This window comes from Puma concolor, chromosome D1 (assembly GCF_028749965.1).
Source record: "Puma concolor isolate L17-30 chromosome D1, mPumCon1.1.hap2, whole genome shotgun sequence".
NCBI classification, from domain to species: domain Eukaryota; kingdom Metazoa; phylum Chordata; class Mammalia; order Carnivora; family Felidae; genus Puma; species Puma concolor.
The window spans coordinates 28,048,091-28,074,839 of record NC_141676.1 but is presented as its reverse complement, the minus strand read 5'-3'; the positions used below and the strand labels follow the sequence as shown (position 1 = coordinate 28,074,839).

General features: G+C 44.7%; 1 protein-coding gene across 3 annotated transcripts in view; it reads left to right on the top strand.

Annotated features, from left to right (window-relative positions):
* Positions 1-26,749, top strand: part of KIAA1549L (KIAA1549 like) — a 268,897-nt gene that overhangs the window by 222,560 nt on the left and 19,588 nt on the right. For all 3 annotated transcript variants that reach the window (XM_086677714.1, XM_086677713.1, XM_086677712.1), the window contains 2 exons: positions 1,435-1,564; positions 22,503-22,853. In XM_086677714.1, the coding sequence (XP_086533840.1) occupies positions 1,435-1,564; positions 22,503-22,853 (481 nt within the window). The remainder of the gene's footprint in view (positions 1-1,434; positions 1,565-22,502; positions 22,854-26,749) is intronic.

The following is a 26,749-nucleotide window of genomic DNA, read 5'->3' as shown; positions in this document are numbered from 1 at the left end:
AAAATAGATGCTCTGAAGTGCCAGTTATTCACAGGGAGAAACCGATTGTTGGATGACAGGGCAGTAGCCACCTTTGTCACTCAGCAGTGTCATGTGAAACCGCCTACCCCCATCAGGCCTCACTCCCCACTTGTAAGAGTTGCCTCTTCAGGAAGAAAAGCGCAGCCACAACCCTCATGGTGTTCCTGTTCCTTCCTCTTCAAAAAGATGCCTCAAATGGCAAGTGTAAGCAGACAATGGTGACAAATGTATGCATTTCCTGAGGGAGCTGAGGGGAGCCTCTCAACATGCTATGCCCTGGGCCTGGAATGTTCTGTGTAGGATTGGCATGTGGCTGGCTCTATTTAGGTCTCAGGTGAACTGTCCCCCTCTCTATCCTATCTAAAGTTGCCCCCGTTTTAGCCATCCTCTGTCACATCATCTTTTTCTTTTTTTATTTTCTTTTCTTAAGTTTATTTATTTTGAGAGAAAGAAAGAGAGAGAGCACGAATGGGGGGAGGGGCAGAGAGAGAGAGGGAGAGAGAGAATCCCAAGCAGGCTATGTAATTAATGCAGAGCCCAATGCAGGGCTCGAACTCACAAACCACAAGATCATGACTTGAGCTGAAACCAAAAGTTGGACACTTAAATGATTGAGCCACCCAGGCACCTGCATATTATTTTTCTTGATAGCACTTACCACCCTCTGAAATATTGTGAATTGTCTGTCTCCCTCATTAGAATGTAAGCTCCAGGATAGCAGGGCCATGTCTGTCTTGCTCACCGTGGATCCTTATCATTTTCCACAGTGCCTAGCACATGGTAGGCATTTGGTAAATATTGGATGGATGGATGGATGGATGGATGGATGGATGGATGGATAAGCTCCAAACTGCCTCTTGGTTTACGGCTCCTCAGACCAGAAAGGAATCCACTGGGGGAAAGGTAGAAAAGAAAATCTATCAGTATTTACAGTATTAAGTGGCCCATTAGCCACAGGATTTATTAACACATCATGAAATCCTGCCTGTGAAATCAGAAAGATTAAAAAGAACAGCAGGCTAACTGAGTCAACAGTCAACAAAAGCAAGTTTGTTCTCCAGCATTTGCTGTCCTGGAGGGTCAGGTCAAGGGAGAGTCCCCGGCCTTGCCATCAGCAGCATTTTAGATGAGGTTGTAGTGTTGCAATTGATTATAGTTACTGAGTTTCCATTAGAAGAGTATTTACAATTCAGCCAAATGCTTATAGCATCTAGGAAAACAGAAACAAAAACAGAAACAATCTTTTATTCCACTATTCCTATGGCCTCTGATGGTCGGAGAGCAAATAGCATGAATTCTGAGATCTGCAAGGCAAATCCAAACCCTTCATTGGTTGCCTGTAGTTTGGATCAGTGGAGAATTCCATCTGTCAGGGCATTTGCTGCATCATAACAGTTGTTGGATTTTCTTCAGGCAACAGATGAAGAACTCTGTCTACCGAAGCCGGCAGTCTCTGAATAGCCCGAGTCCTGGGGAAACAGAGATGGACCTTCTGGTGACTCGGGAGCGACCCCGGCGTGGAATCCGTAACAGCGGATACGATGTAAGTGTCTGCTGGGCCAAGGTGATTATAGGCTTTGCTTTCCCATAAGAGCAGCAGAGATAGAGCACCCCAAAATGTTTCACTTCACTATATATTTGTGGAATTTAAAAGTGCACTAAAATGTTTTCTCTTTCATTATTTGTTACTACCTCTTTTGCAAGTAAGACTACTTGGAATGTGTCAGAGTAACAAATTACGGCTAAAAGGATTCTGATTTCTGAATCCAACCATTTTATGAATAGTACAATATTGATCTTAAGTCAGTAGTGTTTCTAAATGTTCTTAATTTTTTCCCCTCTGTCCTTAAAACTCAGTAGGAACCACGGCTGTGAGTTAGAATTCATTTGAACACAGGCTTCTTTTAATCCATAGCAGTGTTGAGAAGTTGGATTGGTTCCTGATTTCATAACTCCTCAATATGCCATAGAAACCATGAGATGTCCAACGGAGTGATTTGGTGATTTCATATGATGAAGCCCATGCTTATGTTCAGTGATGTCTCCAAACTGAAAAAATTGTTCTAACCCCATCGAACTTCCCAGATGAGAGTTACAGTGTGGTGCCTCACATCCAGCCGCTCACATCCTGTTAACGTAGTTGTACCCCTGAGCATACATGAATGCGACTCTGGTGGAGGCATTCAGGAATGCTTCACCCTACCCCAGGATTTCAGATGGCCTTAAATCTACTCTTAGGTTTTATGAAAAAGGTTTCTTTCCCATTCTCCTAAAATATTTCTCTAATTACAAATAAGGTTTTTTTTGTATCAAGAGTTATGATTCAAAAATGTCTGGATACAGTTTTGTTATCATCTGTGAGATTGTGATTTGCAAATGACACTCGATTTCTTAAATATACCATGCTGATTTGAATACCAAAAGATTTTTCCCCCCTCAGGATTGGCCATTGTTTGCCACTAAATCTTTAGGTGGGATTTAGGTGCCACAAAATCTTTAAGTGGGATTTTAGTGATTCCATTAAAAACAAATATTCTGCCTAATTTGAATTTCTGGTTACCTTACATTCAAACTTGACATTTGTGTTAGTGGTAATAATCTTTTATTTCTGTTTTTCTTTTTTGTATAAAACAAATTCATAGTTAATTTTATAAAATTCCAGATGCTTTGGGCAAATCTTTTCTTTTCCTCCAGGTGAAATTTTCCAACATTGATTTTTCTCCTCATAAGAATATTTTTTATTCCAAACTCTGCCAACAATTTGATAATCAGCCAGTGGTTAAAAATCAGGTATTTGAGTTTTCCAGCTAATCTCTCCCTACGAACAGTGAATATCTTTCCTACATGCTTATAGTTTCAGGGACTCCTTTTGCTCGGGCATTCCTGAGGTATGATAGGATTCTTAAACATTTTTCAAGATTGGAAATAAATAGGCATCTTGTGAGAGTCTAGGCACAGACATTTTTACAGTTTGGGGAAATAGGGCAGAGATTTGCCTACTAGTCTTGAAAAGAGGACAGTGCAGTTGTTGTTGTTGTTTAACTGCTATATGCCATGACTTGCCGTGCTGACTTCATACTTTTAGACCGCCACGTTAGTACATGACTTACAACAACAGAAGGAAGGAGGTGATATTTTTTTTTTTTTTTTTTTTTTTTTAAATTTTTTTTTTTCAACGTTTATTTATTTTTGGGACAGAGAGAGACAGAGCATGAACGGGCGAGGGGCAGAGAGAGAGGGAGACACAGAATCGGAAACAGGCTCCAGGCTCTGAGCCATCAGCCCAGAGCCCGACGCGGGGCTCGAACTCACGGACCGCAAGATCGTGACCTGGCTGAAGTCGGACGCTTAACCGACTGCGCCACCCAGGCGCCCCAGGAGGTGATATTTAAAAAGAGGTTGCTCACCCCTCACACTTGTATAAATATTCCAATTATAGATTGCTTTCAGGGAAGCCCTCTTCATTCTCATCGATTTTTCTTAAATATACATGTCTTGAGAATTGCATATCATCTCAAAAGCATAAGCAAAGATAAGTTTCCTTAAGACAAAACGATCACCAAGGGACCAATTTTAAGAATTTAGACTGTTGTCTGGAAGAATGCAGTTTGCTTCCTGTTTCTCCTCCTGTGCCTTTTGCTCTGATCACACGAAAAGCACCTCTCATTTATTGACTGCACACAGTAGACCAGCCTCTATTCTAGTCAGTCTTTTTATGTGAATTATCTAATTGAATTTGTACAGACGCCAGTGAGGTAGGAACCCTCCCTGCACCCATTGTATAGATGAGGAAACCCCGGCACAGAACAGTTGCATCATTTGTCTCCCCAACTCCCAGAGCCCATCCTCTTAACCGCTGTGCAGTAGGACTTCCATATAAACCCACCGCACTATCTATCTGCCTTCACATGACGTAATACGTATCCTGTGTCTCTGATCTCACCAAGAGGCTGGATGTCAGGTTTCATAAGAATCCTTGCATGGATAACTCATACCAGCAAACAATAGCCCGGCTGATAAAGTAGGAAAAGAAGACAGTCATAGCTTTTCTCAACTTGATTTTCCAAAAATGCCAGGGCACTCCTGACAAAAGAACCCATTAGCCCAGCAGTGAACAGGTCATTCGGTTGGAAGCATGTCCTTCTTCCTACTGGGTCTGGGGATCTTGAAGCCAGGCCAAGATTTCCAGTCATTTCTGCCAGATTAGGGAACACCAGGGGGACTGGCTCCTTGACATGATAGAAACAGAAGCAGTGGGAGATTGATTTAATTTCTCCAAAGCTGACTACGTTAGAATCCCAACAAGAAAGCCTGGGTGTAAAAATAAATTAGTAAATAAATAAATAAGCAAACACACACACTCGCAACACAGGCAAATCTGAGCCCGGGGACTGATGGCAGCCTGGATTGTTTCAAAATGTTTCCATAGAGCAGGATGTGTTGGGGCCTGCACAAGAGACAATCAGCTCCAAGGGCTTTGGGAATCTCTATGTTTTGCAGCAACAATTCTTAACCTCTTTGTCCCCCCTAACAGCTAAGGGATGCAACACACTCCTGGCAGTCACTGTGGCTCACTTGGGTAGTAATTTTCTAGGAGTAATTTTCTAAACCCCATTAGACAAAATGCATAATTTTAGAAAGATGTCCCAAACTGATCACTGCTAAAAGGCCAGACCATATCTTTAAACTAACTTTGGCATTGAAATGAATTCCTCCCAGTGCATAAAGCAGGTAGAAAAAAAGTCACCTTAATATTTAAAAGCAAAAATGCATCTGTTTCAAAGTATTTTTCTAAATGTTATTTTCTGAATGCAAGTCATGGAGAAAATAACGAGGTGATGAGGAGGGAAAAGAAAATGCCCCAAATGTGAATGATCAGGTAGAATAAAGACCCAAGTGATCTTCCCTATGTCAGCCAAATTAGTAATCCCTTTATGTGGTTGAGGAATCAACCTTTGCTTCCAAAGGACAAGGAATAATCATATTGTTCCCCCTGACATAAAAATACACATCCTCAACCTTGATTTGTGTTTGGAGTTTTAAAAAATGTGACAGAAATGGGGTCAGGTATACATGTGCCTTGGCAATGAGGGAGACTCTGGAACAGAACGTTTGAACTATAACTTTGAAAATGAATGCCCACCTCTCAGAAGCAGAGACCTTTACAGGCTCCTTCTCCTCAGGTTTCTCTCCAGCACCTTGCCCAAGCTCCACACCCTGGTGGTCCTCAGAGAGCCTTCATGGTAAACCCTAACATGTGGCTGAAGGGTTTGAAAATGTTGAGGATGACTGGTCCACTGATGCCTCTCAGAAGAGGTGGTGTTGAAGGTTCTGCTGTCAGGGCACAGCCACCAGTCATTCCAGGGGTGTTCTCCAAGGAAATGTGTGGAAATGTTAGTGACAGCCAGATGGCTTTGCAATTGAGAAGTACATGTAAATCTATAATAAGAGGTACAATATCAGGCAAGATTCTGCTGCAGAAAACAGAAAACATCAAGCCATTGGAATAGGCCAAAAATGACTGTGCGGAGTTAGGCGCTCACAAAACCTTTGGAGGGCTGGCAGTGTGTTCTGGGAGAGACTGAGAACAGAACCCCAAGGCTGGCCCTGACCAGGGCCGGCTGCCTCTGCCCCCAGCAGGACGGTGGGGAGGTGGTCTGCCCTGGGACAACCAGGGAGCAGAAAGACGGGCTCTGGCTCATTTCCTCGGCCCAGCCTGCACATCAGTGCACCTCACTGACAGAACCCCGTGTCCTGCATAGCCACCGCCGCGGAGAGGGCCCCAAGCGAGCATGGGCCTGTCAGCCTGGCACTGGAGGAGCACCCGCGGCAAGGAGGTTGTGGAATGCTGGCTGCCATCCCCACAAGTGAGAGATGCGATGAGAATTACCAGCCAGAGCAATATTTGGGGAGCGGTGGGGAGACTAGTGGAGGCACGTTTGGCCAAGGGGAAGATGAAAGCATCACTCAGAGCTTAGTCCCCAGCCTCTGGCTGAAGGCGTGGGTGTGCTGTGTCGTGTGTAATAGGGCTTTTATTTGCTGGCGTCTCTCAGCTCACAGGACAACCAGCTCCCTTTGTGTCAGGTGAACGGTGGTTACTAGAAAGAAAGGAGGCCAAAGAATCAGAGCGGTTGTTTTGATGGGTTCCATCTGCAGCGGAATGAAATATGATCTGGAAAGCCCCGACTGCCTGTAACAGTTCGTAGCAAGTCTGAGGCCTTCTAGGGAAATTTGTCAATCCTATATTATTAATGGAAGCCTCTCCTCCTCACTCCCCAGCACATCGCCAGCATCTTATGGCTTTGGGATGATGGTCAGAAACCAAGGAGACTAGTGCTGCTTGGTGTTCCCAGTTAAGGGGTGGCCAACTCTTGGTTTCATTGGGAGGCAAATGGGTGGATTTGAGCATTTTGTTTGTTATGCTCTGAACTGGGTGCTCTCGTGTCGACCCCACCCTCACCGCCATCACCCTCTCCGCATCCAAGCTGGGACTGTCTTACCTGTGTCCTCCCAAATCAGCCTTTAATCTCTTTCGCCTACCTCTGCCAGCTAGCTTAAGCTGTTAATAAGCCTGGCTTGATACATTGTCTCAAGTTAATTTATGCCATATTATATTTTATCGGGGGGCTTTTGATCCTAAGGATAATAAGAAACCAGTCCCCCAGAGGGTGCTTAGGCAGCTCAATTGGTTGCGCATCTGACTCTTGATTTTGGCTCAGGTCACCATCCCAGGGTTGTGGGATAGAGGCCTGCATTGGGCTCCATGCTGAGTATGGAACGTGCTTAAGATTTTCTCTCTCTCTCTCTCAATCTCTCCCTCTGCCCCTCTTCCCTGCCCACGCTCTCTCGTGCTCACTCTCTCTCTCAAATTAAAAAAATAGAAAAAGAAAATCAGTCTCCCTGATTGAGCCCAAGGCAAAGTAGTGGAGGTGTTTGGTGGTGAAGGGGGCGTTTTGCTGTAGTCCAGATCTCACCAGGCTGGTGGCTGTCCAGATACTTGCTAACCCCACAAACATGGAGGCCACTTTGCAAGTGGGGAGCAAGAAGTAGATTCTCTTTGGCAGCTTTGGAAAGGACTGGGCCAGGTTTCAGGATGGCCCTGTGACCTCACTTGGAGCCAGGCCCCCCTCCAGGCCCAGGACTTCCCTACCATGCAGGCAGTTTCCCGCTGGGCAGGAGACAGGCAACTTCCTCTCTGTTGTAAGCACGCAGGTGCCATCTGCTTGCTCATTGTCTCTGATTCCCTGAGCCCTGAACACTACTGCTGCTGCTCCTGATGCCCACCTGCCCATCCCGCTGCTCCTGGACTCTGAGACCTCATAGTCTCTTATGGCAGGCCAGGGTCCCCAGTGTGCTCTAGGTATGGGCACCCATAAGGAAAGGGAATGAAGCAGGATTAGGCAGAGTTAAAAGTCGGGCTGTGGTACAGATGCTACAAGGCCTCAGCTAACCTCACACGGCCCCGCAGAGTTGTTCCAAGTGCGGATGAAGCATCTGGGCTCTTGTACTCTGGCACTGACCAGCCATTGGGTGTCCGTGGGTGAGGCAGCTCTCTTTAGCCAAAGATAATTCCTAATGAGAGAATTGGCCTTGCTGATTCCCGCCGATGCCCAGGGAGAGCAAAGGCAGTTCCCAGTTGACAGCTGAGCGCTGGCCCAGCAGCTGGAGGAAAAGTCCTACTGTCCTAGCAGCATAGGACACCAACCACTCCACCCCAGGTCCTCCCAGCGCTGTGTGCTCCTCAGCTCACCTGTGCTCCCAAATCCTTCCAGGAGCTGGAGACCAGCAGACTAATGAGAATCCTGTTCGGTTCTTCTAGCAAACGTTTACCAAGTGCTGTGGCAACCATGGCATCGTATGTGCATTGAACATCAGGGAGACTGATTTTCTTTTTCTTTTTTTTTAATTTGAGAGAGAGAGAGAGCACGAGAGAGCGTGGGCAGGGAAGAGGGGCAGAGGGAGAGATTGAGAGAGAGAGAGAGAGAGAGAGAGAGAGAGAGAGAGAGAGAGAATCTTAAGCAGGCTCCACACTCAGCATGGAGCCCAATGCAGACTCCATGTTGTGAATGCAGCATGTTGTGAATTCAACAATGTAGACCCTGAAAGACAAAGGGGAAAATTTAAATATTGCCCCCGAATTAGCTTTTGCATATATTCTGTTTGTACATTAGAGATTATGTATTTCTTTTCACACATAACTCTATACTATTGTATACACAGGCCATGTGTGCTGTACCACGTGGACAATTAAAGGGCCTTTCAAAGGTTTTACTTTCTTTGATTTTTTTTTAAATTTTTTTTTTAATATTTATTTATTTTTGAGACAGAGAGAGACAGAGCATGAACGGGGGAGAGGCAGAGAGAGAGGGAGACACAGAATCGGAAGCAGGCTCCAGGCTCTGAGCCATCAGCCCAGAGCCTGACACGGGGCTCGAACTCACGAGCTGCGAGATCGTGACCTGAGCCGAAGTCGGACGCTCAACCGACTGAGCCACCCAGGCTCCCCTGATTTTTTTTTTTTTAACGTTCTCTGATTTCTACTTTCTCTGCTGGCATTAGCATGTAAGCCCCGCAGGTGATTCCACCATACTCCCCATGTGGGGGTCTCTGGAGAAGAGAAAGATGGATTAACTCGAGCCTTTGCCCCAGGTGCTTTTACACACTAGCAGAGCAGACAGGTGGAAGCACATGCAATAGGGCTGTGGCTGTGACTTTGGATGGGAAGAGGTCCGTTTCTGTCTGTGCCACAGCTTCTGCAGATCCAGACCCAGACAGCAGTACCCAACCACTGAAGAAGCCACCAAATAGCTGGCGGAAGAGTCCTTCTAAAACATATGCTCTTACTTGTTTTGAAGTTTTTCTTAGTGTTTATTTTTTTGAGAGAGAGACAGAGGATAGGCGTGGGAGGGGCAGAGAGAGAGGGAGACACAGAATCCGAAGCAGGCTCCAGGCTCCGAGCTGTCAGCACAGAGCCCGACGTGGGGCTTGAACCCACAAACCTCGAGATCGTGGCCTGAGCCAAAGTAAGACACTTAACTGACTGAGCCACCTGGGTGCCCCAAACACACACCCTTATTTCAAGTTCTTTAGTAGTTTCCCACAGCTCTAGGGGTAAGGTTAGACCCTCAGCTTCTGGCTCGGGACTCATCTGCTCTGAGCATGCCCTTCTATCTGATGCTCTCCACTCCCTAATCCACCCTTAGCTCTGGGCTCTCTACACCCTTCCCACATTTGTCATGTGGACTCACTTCTCTGTGTCTTTGCCTGTGATTATCTCTCTGCTCAAAACATCTCTTCCCACCTACTTCATGCAGCCAAAGTTTCACAGTCTCAGCCCTACTGAATTTGGGGACTGGGTAACTCTTTGTCTGGAGGGCTGTCCTGTGCATTGTGGGATGTTTAACGGCATCGCTGGTCTCTACCCACTAGTTACCATAGCACCTCCCAGTTGTGACAACCAAAAATGTTTCCAAAAAATTGTACCCTCGGGGCAACCCACTAAGGATTGAGAACCAGTGATTCGGGCAATGCTTGCAGAACTTAGAACATTTTCTCCCCCCAAATCCTTTCCTTGACCCCATACCTATGGGTCTGACTTAGGTGTCTGTCCTCTGTGTTCCAGAAGCACCTGGGACTCACTCACCTTCATCAAAGCCCTTATTCCTTGTCTTCCGTCTGTCGATTTACTTGTGTTGTTTCCTCCATTTGACTCCTCAAGGACAGGAATCATGTTTTATTCATCCTGGAAACCTCAGCACTCAGAATAGGAACGAGCACATAGTAAATGCAGTGCCTCTATTTGTTGAGCAAATGAACAAACAATTGTGTCAACCCCAAGTGGTGACTCCCGAGCTGAGACTTGAAAATATGGGGCAGATTTATAACTCTGAGTCATATAAACATTTGATTCGACTGGCTTATCAAAAGTGTAGATGAATGTATGTTACTGTTTGAAGTTCAGTGTAAATAGTGGTTATCAGTTAGGATGCTTTGGCTAAAATGACAGAAAACCCGACTTGAATCAAATGGTCTTAAATCATGAAAGGAATGTACTGAGTACAATAAATCCAGGCTTGGTCTGACTGGGGCTCCAGTTGTATTTCTTCACATTATGCTGTGCTGTCCTCCTTATGTGTTGGATTCATCCATAGGTTGGCTCTACTAGAAAGTGGCTACAGCAGCCTTGGGCCCATAGCTATATACTCTGTTGACCATTGAAAGAGAGAATTTCTTTTTTCCAGCCATGAAACAAAGTGGGTTTTACTATAACTGAGCCTCTGAAGGTCAAGTGCCCACCCCCGTATTGATGGGAGACTTAACGCTGATTGATTTAACTCAGTCAGAACTTACCATAACACCTGGGGTAGGCTAGTCCTCCCCTCCCCCAGACCACTTGGCTGAGACATGGGGAGAGGAGTGGATGGGTGCTGAGGCCATTGCAGTATCTGCTACTTGAGGAATATTGGTAATTGGGCCTCTTAAGGAGCAACACCAGTGTCACCCTCCACATCACCAGTCCCTCTAGTCTCAATCTTCTCTTCTTCGGTAGGCCCTCCATAAAGAGAAAGATGAGAGCGGTGAAAAGCCAATGGCCACTGTTCCTCATGGGCTCAGGAAGTCTTCGCTATGGCAAGAAGTTGTGTTTTAGGGGCAGAGAAGGAGAAAGGGGGATTTTTTTGGATCCTGTCTGGCTTTTTCAAGACAGACCCGAAAGGAGAAAGAGCAGATCTGTGTGGGCGGTGGGAGCGCCTGTTTTGTCATGGGATGGTGTGGACTTTCAAAACTGATCTACTGTCTCCTCGCTGCCTGCAGCACCAGCTCCGCTAGGAAGATGAGGAAAAACAGGTGATTGCTCCCCTCAAAAGTGCACAGTGAAGTAGCTCCCATGAGAGAAGCCATTCTTAAGTGTTCTCATCTATAAAATGGGGATACGAATGGCACCTGCCTTACAGAGCTGTTGTAAGAATTAAATGAGTTAATGCAGATAAAGCACATAGAAAACATACAGTGAACATTGGCTGTTCTAACTATGGCTAACACATTCCAGGAGGGAGAGACGGAGACTATGTTTTGGTTCTTTTCCATTCTAGCACTTTGGACATCTCAGGACTGCTATGAATGTTATCACACATTGTGATATTGTGATTTATGATAAGAAATATATGTTTGGTTTTCGTCCACTATTCCTGGCACAGAGCTCCAAAAACGCTTGGGATTTCCCAAGTGATGAGAAGATTAAGGTGTCTTTTGTTATGTTAATGAGGCGACTTGGAAAGCACCTAAGGATGGGGGCTGGCTGTCTGTAGAGCCAACCTTGTGATTAAGGGGGTTGGAACTTTCAGTGAAATTTGCAGTTTTGCTGAGACTTTTAAAAATTCCATTTGTAGGGCACCTGGGTGGCTCAGTGGGTTGAGCATCCAACTCTTTTTTTTTTTTAATGTTTATTTTTTTTATTATTTATTTAGAGAGAGAGTGAGAAGCAGGGGAGGGGCAGAGAGAGAGGGACAGAGAATCTCAAGCAGGCTTCACTCTGTCAGCACAGAGCTCAGTGTGGGGCTTGATTCCGCAAACATTGAGATCATGACCTGAGCCAAAATCAAGAGTCGAACACTTAACTGACTGAGCTACCCATCTGCCTCTTGATTTCAGCTTGGGTCATGATCCCAGAGTCATGGGATCAAGCCCCACGTGAGGCTCAGCACTGAGCATGGAGCCTGCTTAAGATTCTCTCTCTCCCCCTCTACCCTTTCCCCACTCATACACGTTTGTGCACATGCTCTCTCTCTCTCTCTCTCTCTCTCTTTCAAAAAAAAAAAAAATTCCATTTGCATGCCTATTGGGCAAAAGAAGTCACCAAACCCTTAATCTGAGCCCTCCTACCTGTTCTGAAAGGTACCAAAGTCCCTTTATTGTCAGAGAAGTTTTTGATTTTCAGCTCAGCGCTAACCACAGCTCCACCCAGTAAGGAGAACAGACTGAACAAATTCTGCACCTTCAGCAGAAGGCAGGCTCAGGAGGCAGCTGCTGCCTCCACCTGTGCCCTGCTAGCTTTTGTCCCCACAAGGTGAAGTGAAAACCCCTGGACTCTGGTTTCTAGAAGCAATATTGTGAATATGTGTCTGCTTCCTCAGTGGCAGGCAGCACTTGCAGTGGGGCCGTTCTGGCCAGGGCAGGCAATAGATGGAGAGAAGCAGTACTATTTTGTGTTGCCCAAGGGACCCTGTTTGGTGGAGAGAAAAACGGACATGGAGCCAGATCAAGTCATCATGGCCACCTAGCCCAGAAATGGATCCTGCTGAACCCTCCACTTGGTCTCTGGGACCTTGCTGTGAAGGTGCAGAATTTGTTCAGTCTGTTCTCCTTACTGGGTGGAGCTGTGATTAGCGCTGAGCTGAAAATCAGAGCCTTGGGGCAAATTCTTGCCTGGGTGAGGCAAAGCGATGTTGCACATACTTGTGTGTCCTAGGAAATGTGGCCTTCTAAGACGTCTATCCACTTTGGGGCTCAAAACTCAAGAAATTCTGGAATAAATGGCCTCAAGAGCCCTTCGTCCCTCCTCTTCAACTCTATTCTGGATAAGGATGTCTCATGTGTTGTCTAAATGACGTGTCTCTTGATCCGATGGGGGCCCCCAAATGTGTGGGGATGATCAATGATCCGGTAGAAGCTGATGGCGTGGGTGGTGAAAGAATCCACCTGAGGCAGAGCAAAAGAAAGGGAAGTCTACTGAATACACTGCAAGGGAGTGGTGGGCAGGGCAGCAAAGGAGAGCCTGTCTGCCATGAGGCAGCCCATGGGAGCTGTTTTTAAAGGGGGAAGATGAGCAAGTATGGCAACTTGTGGAGTTTTCCCTTTTTTGGTAACTGGGCCTCGTTGTAAGTAGCCCGTTGGTTAGTTAGCATCTATGGATATTTTGAGGTCACCTGATGGGCCTGTCTGTAGTCAGCCAGGTGGTCGCTGTGGGCCCTTTCTACATTCCATTGCTCAAGCCCATTTGCCTAAAAGTGGCCTCTGTATCTAATTCATTTTAGACACTTGGAAATGTCTTTTACTGGTAAAGGCTTTTGAGCAGAGAACCTCCAGGCTCTTTTTAAGATGAATTTCCACTTATTCATTCAACAAGTATGTATTAAAGTCCTACCATTTGCCATTCTGGGATGTAACAGCCCCTGCCCTCACGGAGCTTCTGTTCCAGTAGGAAGGACAGGTAATAAACATCTGATCACACAGATGTTCAGCACAACGTCAGAAATGCTGTGGAGGAACATAAAGCCGGGCAACACAATGGAGGAAAACAGGAGGCACTCTTTATAGGTTGGCTGGGGTGAGGCTGTCTGGGGAAGTGACTTCTGAGCAGAGACCTGAAATGAGGGAGCTAGCCAGGTTGGCACCTTGGGGAAGAGCATTTGGGCAGAAGGAATAGCAAGTGGGAGGGCACAGAGGAAGATGCATGCTTGGGGAGCTCAGAGAACATCAAGGACACTCATATAACAAGGTACTCCTTCTTGATAAAAGGTCTCAATTTCGACTCCTTCTTTCATTTCATCCTCAGATCTCATCCCCAGCAAGTCCTGTCAGCTCTCTTTCAAAACATTTCTCGAGCTCATCCACGTCTTCTTTGTACATGACCACCCTAATTCAAGCCCTTGCCATTTCTCCTTACCTGGATTCTGCAAGAGCCTTCTAACTTGCCTTCCATAAATTCCAATCACACTTCTCCCTTGCTTAAAATTCCTCAAGAGTTTCCCATTGCCCTTTGAAAACACTCCAGCCTTCTTACCACGGCCTTTAAGACTCTACGTGATCTGGCTCCTACCTGCCTTTCTAGCCCCATCTCCTCTGACAGTTGGGGCTCCAGCCACATGGTCCATGTATTGGTCAGCTCAGGCAGTCCTAAGTACCACGGACCTGGTGACTTGAAACAACTGCAATGTATTTTCTCACAGTTCTGGGGGCTAGACATCTAAGATCCAGGTGTTGGCAAGGTCGGTTCCTTCTGGGGGTTGTGTGGGGAAGGATCTTCAGGCTTCTCTTCTTGGATTCTAGATGGTTGTCTTTTCCCTGTCTTCATACTGTCTTCCCTCTTTACATGCCTGCGTCTAAATATCCTCTTTTATAAGAACACCAGGCATTTTGAACAATGGCCTCATTTTAACTTAATTACCTCTGCAAAGACCCTATCTCCAAATACAGTTTCATTCCCAGGCCCTGAGATTACGACTTCAACATATGAATTTGGGGGGTTCACAATTTAGCCCATAACAGTCCACCTTACTTTTTCTCAAATACTACAAGCTCTTTCCCTTCTCAGGACTTTTTCATAAGCTTCCTCTATGATCTTCCCATGGCTAACCTCTTCTTCAGGTCTTCAAAAATGTCACCTCTTCAGAGAGGCCTTCCCTGACCATCCCCATAGAATTAGCGGTGTTGGCCAAGCCTTTTTGTTTTGTTGTAACTAAGGCAAATTTTATGATAAAATGTATAGGTCTTTAGTACAAGTGGATGAGCATTGACACATGTGTGTACCCTTATAACCACCAGTCCACTCAAAATTTAGGACATTTTTATCACCTCCTGAAAGTTACCCCATTCCTCATGGCACTCAGTCTGCACCATACCCCCCTCTGGCAACCACATTCCTGATATCTACCTTCATTGTTTTACCTGTTCTTGGACTTCATATAAATGACATCCATCATTCAGCATGTACTTGTTTGTGTCTGACTTCTTTTGCTTAGAATTCACCTATGTTATGGTATGCATCTGTCATTTATTTACTTTTTTTATTACTGAGTACTATTGTGTCGTATAAATAGACCACTAATTGTTTGTCTGTCATTCTGTTGTTGGACATTTGGGTTGTTTCCAGTTTGGAGCTACCAGAAAGCACTGCCATAAATATTTTCACGTACATATTTTGCGAACATATGTGCTATGATCTGAATGTTTGCATCCCCCCAAAATTTTATGTTCCAATCCTAATCTCCAATGTGTTGGTATTAGGAGGCAGGGTCTTTGGGAAGTGACAAGGTCATGAGTGTGGAGTCCTCATGAATGGGATTCGTGCCCTTGTAAAAGAGACCCCAGACAGCTCCCTCACCCCTTGCTCCATGTGAGGAGTGAGTCCTTGTGAGGGGGAGTCTTCCATGTAAGGATATAGTGAGTCCTTCTGGGTCACAGACCCGGAAGAGGACCTTCACCCAGCCAAGCTAGCATCCTCCGACTTCCAGCCTCCAGAACGGTGAGAAATACATTTCTATTGTTTATAAGCTACCTGGGCTGTGGTATTTTGTTCTGGGAACCTGAATGGACCAAGACAACCTTTTCCTTTATCTTGGATAAATATATGTAGGAGTGGAATTTCTGAGTCATAAGGTATATGTCCAATTTTTAAGAAACTACAAATATGTTTACAAAGCATGTGTACTATTTTATCTGCCAGCAATGTGACAGTTCTAATTTTACTCCTCAACCTCACCAACATTTGTCGTTATTAATCTCCTTCATTTTAGCCATTCCAGTGAAAGTGAAATGATAGGATTTCCCTAATTGCTAATGATGTCGAGCATGTCCTCATGTGTTTATTGGACATGTTATGTATCTTCTTTAACTGACATGTCTATTCCAGCCTTTTGCCAAATCTCTGAATTGAGTTGTCCTTTTGTTCTTCATTTGTAGGAATTCCATGTATATTCTGGATACAAATCCTAATATTTTCTCCTGGTCCATGGCTAGTCCTTTAATTAGGTGTCTGATAGAAAACCAGTTTTTAATTTTGATGAAGTCTTCAAGCTATAGAATATGCTCTGGGACCAGGCAGTAGGACTGAGCTGTGTCCTAAGCTGTGTCCCATGTTGAAATACTTTCTAGAAAGAAGGTACTCGGGGGTCCCAGCAGGGCTGCCATTTCCTTCAAGTTTGTTCTATGGTATTTCAAAGAGAAGCTGAAGTAACATGGATACTTAGCCCCTGTGTGGGCTGTCCTAGGACAACACTGAAAGGATCACAGATTCTCACTCTCTCCAGTAGGCACCAGGATTCAAGCCTAGGGGGGTTCATGTATTCAGGTGTGGAGAAGAAATGGCCTTAATTTCTTCTAAATACCTATGGCCTTTGCTGCCGAGTGATGATATGCCATAAGAATCCAAGATCTTCAATATGTATATATGCTCTGACCCCATAATTCTACTTCTAGGAGTTTAACCCAGGGCTGAATCCATGGTTTGTGCACAGTGTTAATCACAAGTATACGTATTTCAGCTTTGTTTCTATAGTAAGGTGTTAGGACACCATCTAAAATAGTGGACGATTGCTAGCCTGAAAACTCCATATAGCAGAATGCTATGACATCATTTAAAGGTATTCCCTATAATACGTATATTTACTGTCAGAGACATTTCACAATATTGTTGTATAAAAAAGGTTTTAAAATATTATATATAATCCCATTTTATAAAAAACCTTATATATGTATATATATGTGTGTGTGTGTTCTGTTTATAAAACCATGACCCAGATGGCTCAGTCTGAGAGAGTGTCTGTGTTAACAAAAGTAATTTTTAAATACTTCTACTCCTTCACTCATATTTTTCATATACATGAAGGCTATTATATCATGGCCAGCAATACTTTTTAAATTTCCTCAGTTCCTCTCGCAGTCACATGTCATAACTGCTTCTGCACCTCTCTCCAAAATCCCACTTAAAAATCCTGCAGCCCACATCCCTTCTGCCTGTTCTTTCTTTTCCACCTCATATTTTCCATCATGAAAGCTGGAGAATATGTGTGTCCAATGCTGCGCCCTCCTTGGAAGGGGGGAGGGGAGAAACTGAGCATTCTTCCTACTTGCCCAGGATGGGGTAGTGAGAATTGGGGAGAGAGGGTTGTTGGCAATGCTCCCGCATTGGTAATCTTTCTCCCATTTCATATGCATAGGAAGCATCTAGAAGGACATGCACAAAGGCCAAAATGTTAACAGTACTTATTTCTGGTGGTAGGATTAGAGTGGATTTTAATTTTCTTCTTCTTGCTTATCTGTGTTTTCTAATTTCCTGTCATGAACAGACATTCCCTGATTAATTTCTTAGAATTTTTATTGAAGTACATCTTGATTCATTTATAAAAATAGTTTTTTTTAAGAAAAATCGTTCCCCAGTGCTTCACAAGAGTATGAGGTTGGAGAAGCAAGTACGGTGAACTTCAAGTTAAAGAGGTTTAAAAATATATTATCTGTCCCAGATGCAGCTCCCAACATTGTACCCAAGCCAAGCATCTGTCAACACTGGGAGGCTTGTCTTTGCTCCTGTCTCCCCCTTTTTGTCAAATAAAAGCAAAAGGTATTTTCAGAAATGTGCAAGTCGGGGAGAATGGCTTGGGACAAGTTAAGCCAGTAGACATGATTATGCCTTATCTGGAAGATAGGTACAACCATATGGTCCTCAGGGATGGGTGAGATAACATGCTTGGAAAACCCAGTACAAGACTGGCCCATTACTGGTCCTCAAGTACATTTGAGCACGTGCTATGTTAAGTTCTTTCACTCGGAAGGCAATTCCTGGTTCCGGCTTTGGGGTAGGCCCTGGGATGGAGGCTGTGGACATAAGGATGAGATGTGGGCTCAACCCTGTAGGCACTCCCAATCTATGGGATGAAGAAATAACAATAATGATAGAAGCTAATAATTATCAAATGCTGATGTGCCAGACACTCTTAGAAGAGCTTTATATCTATATATTGGTGTTTTCCATCTTTCTAGTAATCTATGAGATAATTATTGTATAGTCTCGGTAATTATTGTATAGTCTGTTTTCCTGGTCACCGAAGTCTGTTTGTCCCTCTGTCAGAGCCCATATCTGTGGTAAGGTAATGGATCTATTTAGATATGTACAAAGGGTAATCTGCCAGTTATAGGCAACATATTGAATGATCTATTTCTTCATCTGTAAAATAAGGAGAATCACAGTTGCTACCTCATAGATTACTGAAAGAAAAAATGAAATATATATAAAGCACTTAAAACAGTGTCTGGCACATAAGCTGTGAATAACTGTTAGCTGCTATTTTTGTTGTCGTTGTCCTTGTTATTTGTCTCCTCCTATATACTGGGAACTCCTTGAGGGCTAGGTCACTATCTTATTAATTGCTGTATCCACAACTCTCAACCCAGGACCTAGGTGAAATAATAATTGTCTGTTAAGTAAAAGAGCAAATTTATCACTTCTCACATATTTCAAGGTGGGGAAGGAGGTTGGCAGGGTATTCCCTTCATGAGTAGACATCGGATTCCCCCAGAATGATGACAGTAGGAGGAACCCAGGCCCTCCACAAGGCCTGTGAGAACCACAAGGTCCTTCACAGATTAAAGATCAACTCCCCCATTTTATAGATGAGGAGACTGAGGCTTAGGGATTTCATGTGACTTGCCTGTGGTCATACAGCTCATCAGCACTCGAATGAATGTGTTAGGAATGTGGGCTCTTTAACATAACCTCAAGTTATACCCCATGGGCAGTTAGACAGGATTTCATATTGGTTTAATTTCACAAAGCTGTTTTGGGTATTCCAAGTATCTGATGCTAAGCTCCTAAGAGACAGAGGTAAGTGGGCTCGGGGAGTGTCCAGACTTGGACAAGACAGACATTAAATAAGCAAATACAAGTGTGATGAGGGGGCATCCCAGGGTATAATGAGAGTTTGTCTTGTTTCCATTGGTAGATGTCAAGAGACTGAAAAACCAAGTGAGAAGAGTGGGAAAATAGGAGGCTGGAACAAACGTATCGAAGTTACTTGGGTTATAACTGTGGGCCCTCCCGTTAAAGGGAAGCCCTGTCCCATATGAAATGCAAACCCTGTTGCAGTACTGTGGGGTGGATGCAGTGGGAGCCTGGAGAAAGTGTCTCCACTTCCTCAGCCAAGGTTATCTCTCCCCAACAGTATTACTCAGAGAACCAACCCGCCAAGCCAGCACAGCCCCCCCCCCACCCCCCCAGGGCTCCTGGGAGAGCCTCAGAGTGGAGAGTCGTTGCTAAGAAGTGTATTTTTGTCCTACTTAAGGCACAACTATAAATTCACATAATAGATCTACCAATATGACTGAAAATGCATAGCACAACTCAGGGGTGGGAAAAATCATAGCTCACCCCAGTGCCATTAATCTTCCACCTGGGAGTAGTTTAGCATTAAGCATCCATTATTTATTAGGGAGACGGGGATGTAGGGAGGAAGGGCAATGTGTGGGTAGCAACCAGTATTGACAGGGAAATGTGAGAGACAATGCGGTGCAGCAGGATGTGCAAGGGCCAGGAGCTGAGAGAACAAGGCTCTGCCATTGCCCACCTGGGTGACTTTGGATAAGTCACTTAAACACTCTGGCCTTGATTACCTCATCTGTAAAATAGGGTTTTATTTAAATGGTCTCCTCAAGTCCTTCCAGGGTCTGAAATTCTATCCAGAATGTTCTATGCATTGTGAAGAAAATTTTTGTCAGAAGTTGCATTCACTACCCTGGAAGGAATCCCCAAGCCTTCGGGGAGCACATTTCCAGGAAAGCGATCTCAAACCTCTTCCTAAAGATCCCCAATTAAAAGAGCCCCACGGGGGCATGCACCCAGGTATGAAGTGTCTAGGAGTTTGTTTATTATGGCAAAAGTAATTTTGCCTTCTACTCCAGAACCTATTTTTACCTGTGTTCATATCAAAATAGTATTCTCAATTCATACTATAGATGGTTGTTGACAAATCTAGAATTGAAGGTTGACAGAGAACCTCATCTTTTGATCTTGAACTAGGGCTAAGCCTTAACTCTGGGTGATACAATTAGAGGAAATGTCTCCTTTTTTGTGTTTTCTGTATTTTCTATTTTTTCTCTAATGCACTTATATTAATTTAAGACTAAAGGAAAGTAAATAACATTTTTAAAATAGGAAAAATAGGGACGCCTGGGTGGCTCAGTCGGTTAAGCATCCGACTTCAGCTCAGGTCATGATCTCATGGTTCATGGGTTCAAGCCCTGAGTTGGGCTGTGTGCTGACAGCTTGGAACCCGGAGCCTGCTTCAGATTCTGTGTCTCCCTCTCTCTCTGCCCTCCCCCACTCATGCTGTGTGTGTGTGTGTGTGTGTGTGTGTGTGTGTCTCTCTCAAAAACAAATAAACATTAAAATACATATAAACAGGGAAAATAACAAATTGCTGACCTTCCATATGTAGATTTTAAGGAGGAAAAGACTTCCCTTTATGAACAAGTTCCCTGGTGACCTTTTCTTATGCTCTATCTCATGTATCCAGTTTATGCATAGTAATTACATGAGAAACAGGTGCAGGTGAATATATAAAAGTAATAATAATGACAGTTATGGTGATGACGGTGGCTACTATTCCTGTGTTTCACCATATGCTACTGTTCTAAACTTTGTGTGTATCATTGTGTTTAATCCTTGTAAGACCCCTGGAGGTAGACGCCATTATCCTCATTTTACAGATGAGGAAATTGAAGCAACAGGAAGTTAAGTAACTTTGCACGTTGGAAAATCTTTCATGCCCTGTCTTTTATCTTCTCAGCACACCTTTTAGATCTGGCCTGGCTGCAGCCTCTACCCTACCCAGCAATAACTTGACCATGTCACCTTAACGATCCCTTGGCTTTTGCTTCTGCCCTGGGGCTTCTCCATCTCTGTTCCGTGGGACACCCATGGGAGCCCATTGCACCGATCTGGCACCTGCACAGATCTCAGAGTACAAGGACACTTTCTAGAGGAACTCTTGACTGATGGGGGCTGAGGACTGGTAGACAAAATTTTGTTCTACAATCTTAAAGCATATTCTGCTTGGTTCCTGGGAGCGTCCTGGTGGGATTAAGCTTCAATTGCCCACAGCAATCATGAATTTAGTGCCCACCCTTAATTGGCTTTTTTTCCTTCCCTCAATTTACTCATCCCAGGCCCCAAGTCCTATTTCCTGGAATTGTTTTCCAAAATAAATAATCTGCATATAAAATAAGTCTGAGGTCCTGCCTTTTGGAGGAACCTAAGCTAAGACATTGCCAATGGTCACACAGCTGTTAAATTGTGGCACGCAGGTAGGAGAATGTTCATTCCACGTAAAATAATAATAAATACCCAGAACTAGGATATAAATACATACATCTTTTTTTTTTTTATTTTTTTTAACGTTTATTTATTTTTGAGACAGAGAGAGACAGAGCATGAACAGGGGAGGGGCAAAGAGAGAGGGAGACACAGGATCTGAAACAGGCTCCAGGCTCTGAGCTGTCAGCACAGAGCCCGACGCGGGGCTCGAACTCACAGACCGTGAGATCATGACCTGAGCCGAAGTCGGACGCTTAACTGACCGAGCCACCCAGGCGCCCCAATACATACATCTTTTTAAATGGGTATGTGTGTATGGAGAAGTTTACATGCACACCCGGATAGATTTAGGAGTAGAACAAGTACACCAAAGGTTAATGGATTTTTAGACGTTTTTCCCCCTCTTACTTATCTGTATTGTCTAATTTTGCTAAAGTGACAATGTGTCACTTATGTCGCGGATGGACAGCAGAATGACAAACTGATCTGTGCTGATTTATTCTCCCAGAACGCTCGAGTCTTTTAGAAGACAATAGTAGCCACGGACACGCTTGAAGTGAACGTGGATTAACTACTCTCCTACAGCCTCACTTTCAGGGTATCACAAAAATAAGTCTCAGACCAAGAGACCAAAGACACAGGCAGATTCATTGAATAAGCATTCATCTGCAGGTGAGCATAAGGCAGTCCATGCACCCTGCTCTGGAAGCTCATGACGCCCCAGCCTCTGCCCACTTAGGTACTGCGGCTACTCCCTAAATGGAAGGTTCACAGGAAGAAGGCGGGGGAACATTCCAGATCAGCCGGTCTCAAACTTGAGCAGGCGTGAGAATCTCCTAGAGGGCTTGCTAAAGCACAGGTTGCTGGACCCTGCCCCAGAGTGTGCACCGCACTTTGAGATCAGTGATCTAGAGGCAGGATTTTGTTGCTTTCTCTGATAATTGGTATCAGGCAACCGGCAGTCCCCTACATGGCTGGACACGCGACCATTTAGAGTTTAGTCTAGAGCACCAACACTTAGACTGCCAGACACTCTAGATTATTTTACCTAAAATGCATGAGGGTGGAGAATCTCTCTACAAGGTTTTAGAGATTATCATTAATGTTGTCAATGAAAAGCCATTTCTCATCATCCTTATGCCAGTTAGCAAAGCCTGCTGCATCGCTCGAGCTATGGGAAAGTGAGGTACGCATGGATAGCTGGAGTGTGACCTTACTAACATAATGCTAGCTGACCCACCCTGTGCGTGAGTTCCAGATGGGCAGCTAGGAGATAACATAAATGAACACTTCACCTAATATCACATGTCCAAGCTGAACATTTTAGAGTAAGTACAGACAACATTAATGGGAAGGACAGTTCATTAACAAATCCATGGGCGTGTGTTTGATCCCACAGACTGAGCCTGAGATCATAGAGGAAACCAACATCGACAGAGTGAATGAGCCCCGGGGCTATGCCCGATCAAGGCAGATGAAAGGTCACTCGGAGACCTCCACACTGAGCTCCCAGCCCTCCATCGATGAGGTCAGGCAGCAGATGCACATGCTACTGGAGGAGGCCTTCAGCCTGGCATCTGCAGGCCACGCGGGCCAGAGCCGGCACCAGGAGGCTTACGGCTCAGCACAGCACCTGCCCTACTCGGAGGTTGTGACCAGTGCTCCAGGGACCATGACGCGGCCCAGGGCAGGGGTGCAGTGGGTACCCACCTATCGCCCAGAAATGTACCAGTACAGTCTGCCTCGACCGGTAAGTCCGACGTCCCATCCACCTGCCACCATCGGGTCAGCTCTGCCCAGGGTGTTATGACAGGGGTCTCAGAGTGGGAGCTTCTAGTGGTAAATCACCTTGGGATTTTGAGACATACTTTTCTGGACCCTCATCCCGTCCTCCACCCATGATCCAAGCCTAAGCCTGTGGGCACAAGCACACAGACAGCCCTTACATCAAACCATAGTACATTTTAGAATGAGTTTCCTTTTCTACTGTCCCTCCTGTAAAGGGTTGACCTCATTCTTCATGCACTGGTGGTTTCCTGCATTTCCAAGTGTGAGGAAATGTCAGAACACATTGCAAAGCTGCATGTTAGGGGCCATGTGCCTGGTGGTTCAGAGCAGAGGCTCAGGGGGCAGGTGGTTTGACTTCGAATCCCTGCCCTGCCACTCACTAGCCTTGGAGACATCATTTAAATTCTCTACCGCTGAAATGAACAAGATAACCAACTTCCTAGGGTTGTTGTAAAGATTAAGCGAGATGATATATCTGAGGCACTTATAAGAATGCCAGGCACAGATGCTGCAACGGTGTCACTCGTGATTATTTCATTTAGTGGTAACTGCACTTCCATATCTGAGAAAGCACCCAGTGACTAAAAGCTTCCATAATTTAAACAACAATTTTAATTAGGATGCGTCTCATTCATTACCATAGCATCTACAGATATCTTTTTTAAAAGATGGATAAGCCACAGACCGTAATAAACAATGCAATGTGCATGTACAGATTCCATCCTTGTAATAGTTCATGACCCATCCCCAAGGGTTACTCATTAATAGAGCTTTATAAATTGTCATTGTGATATGTAATTACATAACAAAAGCCAACATTTTTTGAGTGTTTTAGTCATTAGGTATTGATCATATGTATGTTAGCTCATTTATTTAGTCCTTACTACAACAAGCCACTGAGGCGGGTACTTGTTTTGTCCCTATTTTACAGATGAGGAAACTGAGGTTACACACTTGCTCAAGTCACACAGACAGGAAGGGGCACAGCTGGGACCCAAAGCCAGCTGTGTCCGGCTCCAGAGCCCATGTGCTTAACCGGCATGCTGTTCTCCCTTGTGCTATGTTGCATTGCCTCTTTCATTTGCAGTAGACTATTTGGGAAATCTGTGGGCCTGCGGAGCCTTGTGATGATTTCACACCCCTACCCTCCACGGTCCACACCACACAGGCACTTAATAAATTGCTGTTATGCTACATAACTACATAGCCTGCACATTAGTGTGAATTTCTTTATTGTTCTCCTTTGCTCCAGATTTCTCCTCTCCTCCAAGTCACTGAGATGTCTCCCCTTGACACTGCTCCTCATACCTTCTGTCCTTGAATGTCTGTGTCTAGCCTTACCTTTCCTGTTGGCTGAGTTGAACAGGACAGACTGAAGATCTGGGGTGGGGCGGCTGTGTTTGCTTGGGGCTATCATCACTGCAAGGCTTTGTCCTTAGGTTGGGAAGTGCAGAATTTCTGTTTCTATTCACTTCACAGTGACCAGCCACTGGGAATTTGACTCAAACACCGATTACACTCACAATAACTGATTTGCTATTAAGGATTCGAACTTACAAACCTGCAGTGAGAAGCTGGGTGACCACAGAGGCCAGAATACTTCCATTTGCTGGTCAGTGTGGTCTTTCGTTAGGTAAAAGTCAGTCTAAGGAAAGTAAGACATTGTCAGGAGAGCTGGTTATTATTGGAGCCGTCTTCTCAGTCTCTGATCCACAAATCTGGAGAGTACAGGCAATAAAGGACATAAGTAAACACCAGCCATCTTTTTTACATCCCATTTTCTGAGATATGGGTAGAATACGATGCAAAATTCTTCAAATAATTTTTAAGCTAAAATAGAAGACTTTGGGGCAATGCCCAGATCTTAAGAATATGACTTAGCCTCCGCCATCAGGGAGGTTTGCTGGGTATGTTTGAATAGCTCTGCCTTCCGGAAGTGTGTCAACAACTCTGGAGCCACATGCTCTCCTCAGTTGAAGTCCAAACATCCTTTTTTTCCAGAAAGAGTCAGATTAATTCTCACTGAGCCTTACAAATCCATCAACTTTAAAACACTTCCCTTTGGGGGTACCTGGGTGGCTCAGTTGGTCAAGTGTCCAACTTTGGCTCAGGTCATGATCTCGCAGTCCGTGGATACGAGCCTTGTGTTGGGCTCTGTGCTGAGAGCTTAGAGCCTGAAGCCTGCTTTGGATTCCATGTCTCCCTCTCTTTCTCTCTCTGCCTTCCCACACCCACATTCTGTCTCTCTTTCTCAAAAATAAATAAACATTAAAAAAAAATAAATAAAATACTTCCCTTTGGCCATCATGTTACTGTTTGCACAATTAGAACTTTCTGATTGTCCACTAAATTGGTACCCACCCTTATGGGGGAAAGAAGAGATTTTTCTCACTGAGATTGAGAAAACACCCTGATCTCACCACATTTATAAGCAGTGCTTCAGTGTCTGTCCCCTGGGAAAATCACCTGTCTCTGTTCTGTATTGATTCACACTGACCTCAGTTTTGTTGGTTCATCCTTCTTGATCTCCATACACAGACCCTGTGCCTGGATTTTCCCTCAGTCCAGAGTAGAATGGCACACACCAGCTAAATGACCTTAGCCTGGGGCTACAGCTCTGAGCCTCAGATGCCTCAGCCATGAAATAGTGGTGATGAGAGGGCCACGGTGAGGATGAAGTGATCATTCATGTAAAATGCTTGGCACGGTCCTGCACCTGGTGAGCACCCACTGCTTGTTTGCTGATGTTTGTCAGAGGGCTTTCAGATGATGCCTAGCACCTCAAATTGCCTGAGAGATGGTAGTCATTATAATAAAAATATCCTGTCCTTTTCACAGAATTCCACTAGTTATATCCCTTTTCCTGACTGTGCTGACACTACTCCTATTCCTCCTCCTGCTCTGTTAAATTCCTTTAAAAGCATGCTCCGGATGCCCCACCCGAGGGTCCCAGAGAAGCCCCACTTCTGGTTAAAGATGATTCTCAAGAACAGCTGGAGAATCTGGCTCTGGGTTGGAGGCCAGCTTCCAGGGATCCATAAAGAGGTCTGGTTTCAGAGAGAAAAAACAACCAGGATGAGTCTTCCAACTGCTGATGGAATCCACATCCATGATGCCTCAATTTAACAAAACCATCAAAAAATTTCTTATTTTTAGCACATATGAAGACCTAGATCGTTCTGTTTGTTATAATTTGGGGTTGGCAGTTGTGCCAAGAAGGGCAAAAACATCAGCATTATACTCTTGAAAAATCAGGCCACCGGAAACTGGAAAAGAACGGAGAACACAGCAGAGAGATGGGCCATCAAACCGAAACAATATGAAAGGCAGTTCTTTTGTTATTAAGGCTTCCGCCTTTTTTTTTTCTTTCTTTCTTTCTTTCTTTTTTTTTTTTTTTTTTTGCCAACACACATGGTCCCTATTTTCATGAGAGGAGAAAATCACTAACAATACACAGTAGAAATAATGAGTCTCAACCCAAGTTCTTGGCCGAGCCCCCTTGTGCTATGATAATGTGGAAATCAATAGAAAAGGTGGCAATTTAGAATGATAACTATGATTACTTTTCAGCTTCCCCAAAAGGAAGCACTGGGAGCTCGGCCGGAGGATAATTGGAAGCTGGTGGTTTTCAATGTGCTGGGCCAGCCTGATGTCATTCATATCATGGAAAAGGTTACTGCTGGCAGCTTGGGACTCCTGCACCGCAGTCCTGAACATATTTCACCCCTTGAATCTGTGAAGAGATTGGACTTGACACCTAATGTCCCATCCAGTTTTGCCAGCAGCCCTAATGGGTCTGCACCAAGTGGAATGAAAACATCCTAAAGCCTTCCTGTGGGTGTCAGAGTAAGGGATCTG